This window comes from Ceratina calcarata, unplaced genomic scaffold (assembly GCF_001652005.2).
Source record: "Ceratina calcarata isolate Rehan_Ccalc_2016 unplaced genomic scaffold, ASM165200v1 scaffold294.2, whole genome shotgun sequence".
NCBI lineage: Eukaryota > Metazoa > Arthropoda > Insecta > Hymenoptera > Apidae > Ceratina > Ceratina calcarata.
Window position 1 is genome coordinate 320,796 of NW_017151812.1, and position 10,434 is coordinate 331,229.

Genomic DNA, 10,434 nt, shown 5'->3' on the forward strand with positions numbered 1-10,434 from the left:
CTTTTATATCGATTGCAATTGATCGATTTCGGTTAAACTAAATTTGGAGAGCCTCAAGTAAACTGATAGCCTGGGGAACAAGAAAAGCGTAAAAATTCTTTTCTCTGTACGAAAATCATCATTTATCCTTTTTGCCATTTTTCTTCGGTGGCAGTAATAGAATCAGGAAATCGCGTGACGTCAATCGAACCGGAGCCGCATAACGTCCGCCGGAGGGTGGCGGTACGACTGGTTGCAGGTTCGGTCGTCCGACAGACCGTTCATTGCAGTGCTGCAGGGTCGGCACCGCGACGCCGGAGCGTCGTCGAAAAGCGTTGCGCGTGATTCGCGCGGCGCCCTCGCTCGATACCCGCTGCGGCAAAACCATCTGGTTCCTCTCGGTACATAACGTCCGATTGTCCGGTGGTGGGAGCAGCCTCTGTTTTATTTCTGTCTCGGTGTCCCTCTGCACCGGGACCAGACGGATACGTGAGTGTAGTTTCCGCGGCGTTCTCCAACCGTGTGTCTGTCCCCGTTGCCGGCCAGTTCTTCCTTGTACGGCGTTTCAATCTGTTTCCCGGCGATGGAGGACAGCTACACGGTGCACAGGCGTCGCAAGGCTGCGGCCAGGAGGCGCGAAAAGACGCCGGAACCGTCCGCGAGGAACCAGCTAGTGGAGACATCGGAGGATGAAGAAGGGTCTATGCGAGCAAGAATGGAACAGATGGCTGCCGATGCCGAGAAAACGGAATTAGAAGAAAGGGAAAAGAGAACGAAATCAGAAGAGCCGCAACTTAAAGTGGAAGAAAAGAAGAAAAAGAGCCCGGCGAGATTCGAAGAAAAGAAGAGTTCTCCGTTAAAAGAGACGCAAGCACGTGAGAATGACGTTGAAGGTGAGACCACAGCACTGTCGGTAAAAACGGAGGTGGTATACAAAACGGATAACGGAAGTCCGGTGAAAGAAGTGACTAAGAGTGATGAGAAACATCAAGATGCTCCTAAGTCAAAGGAAGTCGATGTCGATCAACCACGGGTGGAACCGCGGAAGGTTGAGAGGCGATTGAAGAAGAAATCGAGGGAACGGGCGGAAAGGCATCATTCTACTGATTCCAGTGATACGGAGGAAATGGACAAACGTCCTAGGAGGACCAAATCACCGGAAGTGAGCAAGCCTAGAACAAAGAAGAGTTCAACAAAGAAAATTACCGATCCTGACGCGACGAAAGAGGTCGTCGAAAAACCGCCGCGAGAAAAGAAGTCAACTAAACAGAAACTGGAGGTAACAGACAATCAAACGAGACCAGAAGGACACTCCAAAACGTATAGTCCAATCGATGATACCGACGAGGAGCAGAAAATGAAGAAGAGCGAGTCTTTCCCCAGGCAAATTACTCAAGAAATTACGAGAAGATACTCTACGGATGTAAAGAAACAAATTATACCCCTGAGCAATGACAGTCTTATACAGGACTTCGCCAAGGCGCAAAGAGAATACCTGAAAAGGGAGCAGAGCATCCTCGACCCTGATACGCCAGATGTGTTCAAAGACGCAGAAGATGAGACCGTATTGAGAAGACGAAAATTCAGCACTATTCTCACACAGAGCGAACAAGAGGCCGTCGAGGAGTCTATCGAGAAGTTAAAAGAATATGAGACGAAGAAATCCTGGTTCTCCTGGTTGCCGTTCTTTCGTAAGAGGAAAGAGGACAAGTTAGAAGAACAGAGTCAGGAACCAAGTAAAATTGACGATTTCACGAAATCGGAAGTTACGTTCAAGGAAATGGACGACCAGAAGAAAGTCACTTTCATCGACTTCTTACGAGCGATGAGAGATGTTATCGCTGAGTTTAAAGCGTTCGTCGCACAGAATCCGAAGGAGGCGGAAATCGTGAGAGGATTAAGGAACCGTTGCATGTCAGAATTGATGTTAGTCATAATCTATTGCGGCCTTGGCGCGTTCGTCTTCCGATTCACCGAGGGAGCGTTCGAATCGTTTTACAAGTGCGGTGTCAAGCGAGTAAAACGTGATTTTCTCGATAATTTGTGGAACTACAGTCACAATTTGAAGGAGGAGGACTGGAAAAGCATGGCTCGTCGAAAGTTGATGGAATTCGAAGAGCAACTGCACACGGCTCATGAAGCAGGAGTGCATACGTATAGCGGGCAGAGAAGTTGGACCTTCTTGAACGCGGTTGTTTACTGTCTGACCGTTATAACTACCATCGGTGAGGAAATCGGGATATCTATCTCGATCACTGATAATAGATGGTTTAAACTTCGTTTCCGGAAAACCTTGTTTTTACTCAAAGTTTATTTTGACGTATAAAGTAATTTGCAAAAAATCATTTGAATATCACGAGAAAAATGAAAAACGATTTACCGAGTCAGTTGTTGGAAAACGATTTACGAGTTCTGTATTGATTTTCCAACTTGTAGATACAGTTGGTAGCATAGCAGATTATGTGCTACTCTCCAGCTGTCAAACGTGCGCACGCGTTTCAATACCTGTGTACACAATTTTTAGAAGTTTTAACAGCTTTTCTTTGCGGTAGTTTGAATATAAAAATATTTCGATTCGTACACGAATCCTTTTCCTTAGTCCAGCAGCAGATACTGTTACTGAATGAACTCTTTCTTTCTTACTAGACAGTGGATTTTGTGCATTTATAGAAAAATCAGCAATGAATAGGAAGAACATTTGTTCTCAAAAATATATAAAGTACTAAAAGATGAGTGCCTATTACAATGTTTATATGACAAACAAATGTATTATAGTATTTATTACTTCTAGCCTTTTCGGCCAAAGAATAGCACTTGGTTTACACCTTGAATATAATTAATCATTCATCCCTCCACACCTTCACACACTAACGATTCATTTTATATTTCATTACCCATTGATCTCAGATTTCTCTAAAACTTAATAAAATATAAACAAAATAATGTACATTATTTTTCATAAAAAAGAAGTCTATTAATAATTAATTTTTTAAATTGATACCACGAATATTTTATAAAAATCTGCAACCTATTATGTCACAATGAAAAATCATCAATTGCATTTAAATTGACCTTAATTACTTAATTAGAAATGAAGTTAATTATAGTATAAAATTACCTAATAATTGCTTTGGTCCTTTTTACTGAAGTCCCGAAATTAATCCTTTGACGACTTAATTAAATCCAATCTTTTCAGCGCATTGTAATTTTCGTTATATGAGCAAACAACCGCCAAATTGTACTACTGAAATAGCTAAAGTTAGACCGAATGTCACGGCGTATTTAGCAGGTATCTGCGAAGTTATTTTTGCCCATAGAAATATATGAATTCGAACGGGAGTTCGAATGTTTAAAAGTCGAATTTTGATAGCTGAAAGTGAATCATGTAACAATTCTAACGAGAATATATCACGATTGAAGATGTTTCCGTGTTATTTTTAGGATACGGCCACATTTCACCGAGCACCAACACCGGAAGGGCGATCACAATAGTTTACGCTATCTTCGGAATACCGATGTTTCTGATAATACTCGCCGATTTTGGTAAATTATTCACGCGCGGTATCAAGTTCCTCTGGGCGTTCGTGAGGAGGGTCTATTATACCGGAAGTTGCCGGAAAGTCCGCGGAACTGTACCTGTTCAGGTAACATATCTACTCGAACTTATATTGCACATTTCATTTCTATTCTTTCTTTATATTACATGGTGAAGTACATAACTGAAATCAATTTGATTTGATTAAAAATAATCATATTTATAAGAAATGTTTCAAACAAAAGTTGTATGATACCAAGGCATTTTTTAAATGGAATCTATCTTCACTATTCCCCGCATGTTAATTTATTTGAAGTGCCTCGTATTGAGACTGATTAATCTTTTGATGAAACAGGAAGTGATGAAAGGCGTGCAACTGGTTTACGATCTGGCAACGTTCAAGAGGCCCTCACAGATAAACCCAGAGGATATCGAAGAGATGCAAAAGCAGGCCCAGCAATCGCAAACGGTGTTGAATTTAGATGGTAACGTACCCGACACACCAGTGACGCCGGCTATGTCTGCGTTTGCCATCGACGACGAATTCAATCTGCCGATTTCGGTGGCGATTTTCATTCTACTCGGTTACATCTTCGTTGGAGCCACGCTGTTCTGCTTATCGGAAGGCTGGGGTTTCTTCGAGAGCTTCTACTTCGTCTTCATATCCATGAGCACAATTGGCTTCGGTGATTACGTGCCAAAGGTGACTTTTTATCTTCTTCAATGCCAATTTCAATTTTTTACAATTATCTATCATGCTTCATTCGTTTCTGCGATTCTAACTGATAATATTTTTCAGTACAGTTTGAATACTTTTACAGAATATTTCTCTTTTTAAAATATAATGTACATCCTTCGATCTTCATTTGCAATTAGCATTTCCTTTGTATTCCAGCAGAATCAGATTTTAAACCGGAAAAAATTGATTTTGTTTCTAGTGTTAAATTCATAGAATGTTTCTCTATTTAAATTATATCCTCCGATCTTTTCATTTGCAATTAGCATTTATTTTATCGTTCGGCAGGATCAGACTCTAAACCGGAAAGAATTAATACTGGCGATATTTTTGGTATTATATCCGTTACCGGCAATGTATCAAAAGCGGTATAGACATATTCTATACAACGTCGACTTTTTATACATTGCTGTTAACATATCTATTTAATGGAACGTTTCCAGTTGTAAGAAAAGAGAATTCTCCCTTAAGTTATCTCCATGACGTGTAATTAACTTATTTTCTTGCTTCTTTCTTTCACGGTGGCGTGCAGATGGTAAGCTTTGAAAATCAAAAACTTCATCAACTAAACAGACAAACAATAAAAACTGTTCTTCACCATCGTACATACACTATTTCGTACGTGCTTTTCGCGTAAATCACACTTCAGCACAGTTGCACGTGTTTTATTAACGAAATTTAAAAACCCGCCCGATGAAAGAATACACGAGCGTAAATTAACAAATTGGTTCGTTGATCTAGCACCCCATATACATGATGTGTTCGATAATATACCTGGTGTTTGGCCTGGCTCTGACGTCCATGTGCATCAACGTCGTGCAGGTAAGACGTTTCCGCATAGTCAGATCTTTTGATAAACACTAAGTGTTAACGATAAACAATGCGTCTTAAGATTTATGAATGATGGTGTACAATGATGCATCGAGTGCTCATTTATAATAATATAAGTTTACGCCACAAGTAGATACGCCTATTTAAAATCAATTTGTAAGCGACTTAAAATAATCGATTTGCGACAGGTGATGCTATCAGACTCGTTCAGGCAGGCGAGTCAAAAAATCGGAGCAACGATCGGTTTCGTCATCGCGGATGAAGATCGATCGGTAAATCCAGCGGTTCCACCAGCCGTGGAGGTGGCTGACGTCCACATCGCTGTTAAAGAATCTGGCAGCAACGAGAAGATCGCGCCCAAGGCCAAGCAAGAAGATGTCGACTTGCACACACCGTAAACGAAAAGAAAGATAAACAAAAATAGCTGAATTACTCAATCGATCGCTGCGTTCGCACAACGAGCACAAACGACACACGCGTTTAACGATAAGCCTTAACTCGTCCGCTCGCTTAATGGACAATGGGTCAGTGAGGAATCAAGATCGTGGAAATGAAATCGAAAAGATGATGCAAACCAATTTGGAATCGGTGTTTCAGTTTCTACAACAAAATTGTTTTATGATTCGAGCTCCTCATGGGACACGTATGGGAATTCAAACATTATGGTCCAAAAAGCTGGCTGAACGAAAAACCACACTCGATAACGATTTCCTTGGTATATGGTATGAAACCAACTTTGGAGCGCCTTATGGAAGCGGAAGTTCCGTTGACAATGAGCAGTGATAAGGAGAGTTTATATAAATGAATCTTGGTAAACAATATTGTTTAAATTGAAAAGAAAATGCGAAGAATTGTCTATTTTTCTGTGATTAAATATTGTACGATCGAGTTAGTACTCTTCGATTTCTTTTAGCTTTGAAACTCTGTCTACCTTTTCAATTTTTACCTAACACGAAATATATATTTGATAATGAAGAATTCTTTTCATTTTCGCTTATATACGATCTCAAATTTTCGGTTTCCGATCAAAATTCGAGACTTGCATCAAGCGTGCGTTATTTCATTAAGATCAGTTTTATCGAACGATCTCGACACGAATATTAATGGTCATAACGTCTTATTAGAAAGAAGTTTTATCATACGAAACGATGAGCAAGCGGAATATAAAAAAGAGATCTATAATTCTTTTCAGAGAAAGAGAGTTCGATAATAAAGATGAAAGTACGACTAGTAGATGTTTTTGCCAAACTGTTCGAGGCTCAGATACGATAATTATGCGAATCATAATGATACAAGGCAGGCAGTTCATTATTTCACGTTGATTTATTTCACGTCGCCTATAGTGTCTACTGACAATAAACGCAACCTCGTAGTATTTGCAGATTATCATATCGCTATTTTTTTTCCAACTTGTTTTTATATCAACTACCGTGAACTACTTTTGAAGAACGATTGTACGAGTACAGTAGTTAATTTCTGGTCTGTGCATTTCGTTCCGATGTCTTGACCGTAAAACATGCGCGGTTTCGTCACTTGAACAGCCCTCTGATTACATTCACGATATTTTGTATGTGTACATATATTTTTACATAAGAATATGCAAAAACGTATTATAATCAATGAAAATATATTCCCGCTGAAAAAATTATCTTGCAAATAAAAGAAATTCTCTTTGCCTACTTTCTATTGCAGCGAACGCTTTTGCAAACAATGGAAAGTAAATACTGAATGTAGTGATTGAACCGGAGGGTGAACGAAAATTTTTGTCACGGTAAGGGAAGGAAAACTTGTGCCTTTTTAAGAATGAATAATTGTGTCAGCTATTTAAATTTTATCAGATATAACAAGAATTTCTGTAACATGGTTAAATCATAGTAACAGAGAAAAGTGAAACATATGATATTTACTGGTTGCTATTTAAGCAGCAAAAATATATTTCTTTTTTTCTAGAATTTAAATGAAAGACAAACGACCGTTTGCTTAGTGTCCATACAGTGTCTTTGCAACTTTATTATGTGTTACAAATTCACGTAAAACAAAAAGCGTAACGAGTACTTGTTACTATTGATACAATCGAAATAATGACATTTAATTACTTGCAAATAAATGTTTAAAATATTGTGATTTGTGACTCGATTTAGTTTCAATTATTTCCTTTAAGTTTGTTTGTTTTATCATAGTTTGCCTCTTTCAGCATACATATCATCTTTCTTTCTCAATATTCACGGTTGAAATAAGTTTTTCTTTTACATAAAAATACCAGTTCAAGAAAATGATATTTAGAAAAAATTGTAGCTCAGGTCTTACCAGTTGTAGATGGCTTGAAACCAAAATTAGTAATTTGAGGTGAACCAAATGAGTCCAACGCGTCGAAGATTCCAAGACTCCGAGCCTCCAGGAATGAATTTAAAATTCGCTTACCTGACACTCAGCACACACACATGCACATACTGGCATCACTCGACACGCGCCTCTTCTTTCTGGAAATGCAGGAAGCCGATCGCGAGATGGAACGCTTGTAGACAAATACCCTAGGCATGAGCATGACAACAGAAATTTCAAATTATAACTCTACAACTTTGCAATTTATTACATTATATATTATTCCAAAATACAAGACACATATATTATGCAAAGGATTACAAAATATTCGAAGTAAAATACTAACTAACCCAAGAAAGTAAAAGGAACTGGCCTAACATAAACGTGAACCAGTGACCCAATAGGTGGCGCGAAAATGGTCGCTGCAATGCTGATTTGAGTACGCTATCTATTCCCTGTCAATTGTGGCTTCTCCTTAGGTTGATTCTCTTCGATTTCGCTGACCTCAAGTGCTCAAAATCCTCTTTGAGATATTTCGTATCTCCCTTATACACCTGAAAAAGGGTAATTCTACAGTTGTACGTGCATCTAAGTAAGTTAACAGTTCCAATTTTATTAAATTTCTGAGCAATTTCGGGTTCGTTGTTAGAGGATCAGTTCGATTGTGAAGGGTCCAAGTTTTCAACAAATTTCAGCCATCGTGGTCTCATTATATGACCTTAACCTTAGAAATAATATTTTAATTGAAATGTACACCTTACGCATCAATTTTTATATTAATAATCGTCCCCAAAGGTGATTTATATGTCGGAATTTTGACGTAATCAAATATATTTAATGAAAGTCGCCATTTGTCAAAGAAGTGCCAACAGATTTAAAGTCAAACGGTAGTTCATTATGGTCGCGTTGTAATTTCCTTCTTTGTCTTCATTACATTTTTATTTTGATTTAGATATATTTTTGACAAAAAATTAAATTTGTGGCTAGCTGTGCGTAAGATGAGAATAATTTTCCTTATTTTATGTAATTAAGATAATATAAAGAGCAAATAATATTCTGTGCCTTGGCTAATTGTTGTCAGAATTAGATTTACTGAAAGTATTGAAAAATGTATTCATTATAGCCTTTGTTGTTTCAGAAAGGTTATTGTATGAGTCAAAAAATTGAAAAACCAATATTATCGGGTCAACGAATAAAGACCAGAAAGAGAGGTACGCTGTGAAAAAACATAGTTATTTGAAAATCACTTATTACAGGAATTAAATTCAATGTTAATGTTTCATAGATGAAAAAGAAAAATATGACCCTATGGGATTTAGAGATGCAATTCTACTTGGTTTGGAGAAAGCTGGGAATGACTTAGATGCAATTTCAAAGTACTTGGATGCAGCTGGATCTAAATTAGATTACCGCCGATATGGGGAGGACCTATTTGACATCTTAATAGCTGGTGGACTTTTGATTCCAGGCGGTTCTATTGCTCAAGATGGTGATAAACCAGTCAAAACCACTGCTTGTGTTTTTGAACAACCAGAAGACATGGAATCTATGCGAAATTTTGAACAAGTAATACATTGTCTCCTACTAACATTTAGAACTTCGATGTATTCTTTACTAAATAATTCGAACAATTTGTAGGTTTTCATTAAACTTATGAGACGCTATAAATACTTGGAGAAAATGTTTGAAGAAGAAATGAAAAAAGTATTGGTTTTTATGAAAGGTTTTACCCCGAAAGAAAGAACAAAATTAGCTAGAATGACAGCTCTATGGATATCTAATGGTTCTGTTCCACCCACTGTTTTATCAGTCTTAATTAACGAGCATCTTGTTAAGGATAACTTAGCACTAGACTTTTTATTAGAAGTTTTCGTCACTTGGAGACAGGAGAAAGGTTTATCAAGTTTGATGACTGCATTGAAAAAAGGCAATATTGAAGGAAGGTACGAAAATAATTGGTCATTCTACAATATGTATTATCTTCATATTAATAGTAATTGTCTTATATCTGTTCATTCCTCTGTTTGTAATTCAATAGGTTAATGGAATTTGTACCGCCTAACAAACGAACTGAAGAGTATTTTCGATCTGTGTTTGAGACTGTCGGTCTTGCGGACATTGTAAAATTACATAAAGCTCAGGCAAGCCAAGAGGCGAAACGAGATTTGCAACAATTATTGTTAGACGATTTGGCCGATGGTCGTCCAATGAAAGACATTATACTTGATCTCAAGGATGTGGCACAGAGAAGTTGCCTCCCTGAACACGAAGTTATTGGCCTGGTAATTATATCTCGCTAATTATTAGCATTTATTTACTTTACAATATATTTGAATCGAACGAAAACGTTGGAATCCGCAGATTTGGGCTGTCGTGATGGGTCAAGCTGAATGGAACAAAAAAGAAGAGTTAGTAGCCGATCAAGCGTTAAAACACTTAAAGGTGTACACTGCACTATTCGATGCTTTTACAAACACTGCCAGATCTGAGCTCGCGCTTCTCCTCAAGGTCCAGGAATTTTGTTACGAGAACATGAACTTCATGAAAGTCTTCCAGAAAATTGTTCTACTATTTTATAAAAGTATGTTAGTTACATGTTGAAAAGATTTTCATCTGTTCTCTCTTATTTATTAATGTGTTATTTCAGCGGACATAATATCAGAAGAAGTAATTTTGAAATGGTACAAAGAAGGCCATTCAGTGAAGGGAAAAATGATGTTTTTGGATCAAATGAAGAAATTCATCGAATGGTTACAAAACGCCGAGGAAGAATCTGAATCAGGAGAAGAAGAAGATTAAGAACACAAAAGTATGTTCGTTTAACAACTTACAATTTAATTTTTAACATTATATTATTCTTACATTTCAGAATAATGTAAGCTTCATTGTCAGAAAATAATAAATTTGGAATATACCAAAACAAAATTTATCAAACCGTGGATCGTGCATATACAATTGGATTGTACTGAGAAATAGAGATTTTGAATAAAAAAATAAAATAAAGTTTGTATCATTTTGAGACATACTTTAT

General features: G+C 37.6%; 2 protein-coding genes across 3 annotated transcripts; both read left to right on the top strand.

Annotated features, from left to right (window-relative positions):
• Positions 1-312: 312 nt before the first annotated feature.
• Positions 313-7,200, top strand: LOC108623937 (uncharacterized). 2 transcript variants are annotated; one of them, XM_018022832.2, is made up of 6 exons: positions 313-2,204; positions 3,421-3,623; positions 3,870-4,217; positions 4,783-4,785; positions 4,992-5,072; positions 5,270-7,200. In XM_018022832.2, the coding sequence occupies exons 1-6, from the start codon at positions 563-565 to the stop codon at positions 5,477-5,479; spliced, it is 2,487 nt and encodes an 828-aa protein (XP_017878321.1). In that variant the 5' UTR covers positions 313-562; the 3' UTR covers positions 5,480-7,200. The 2 variants fall into 2 exon arrangements, with proteins under 2 accessions (XP_017878321.1, XP_017878322.1); XM_018022833.2 differs by lacking the exon at positions 4,783-4,785 and having other exon boundaries at positions 314-2,204.
• A 648-nt stretch (positions 7,201-7,848) lies between these two features.
• On the top strand, positions 7,849-10,416 carry kra (basic leucine zipper and W2 domain-containing protein kra). The gene is made up of 8 exons (XM_018022809.2): positions 7,849-7,995; positions 8,542-8,614; positions 8,689-8,969; positions 9,042-9,346; positions 9,442-9,685; positions 9,765-9,984; positions 10,051-10,212; positions 10,273-10,416. The coding sequence occupies exons 2-7, from the start codon at positions 8,554-8,556 to the stop codon at positions 10,200-10,202; spliced, it is 1,263 nt and encodes a 420-aa protein (XP_017878298.1). The 5' UTR covers positions 7,849-7,995; positions 8,542-8,553; the 3' UTR covers positions 10,203-10,212; positions 10,273-10,416.
• Positions 10,417-10,434: the final 18 nt, after the last annotated feature.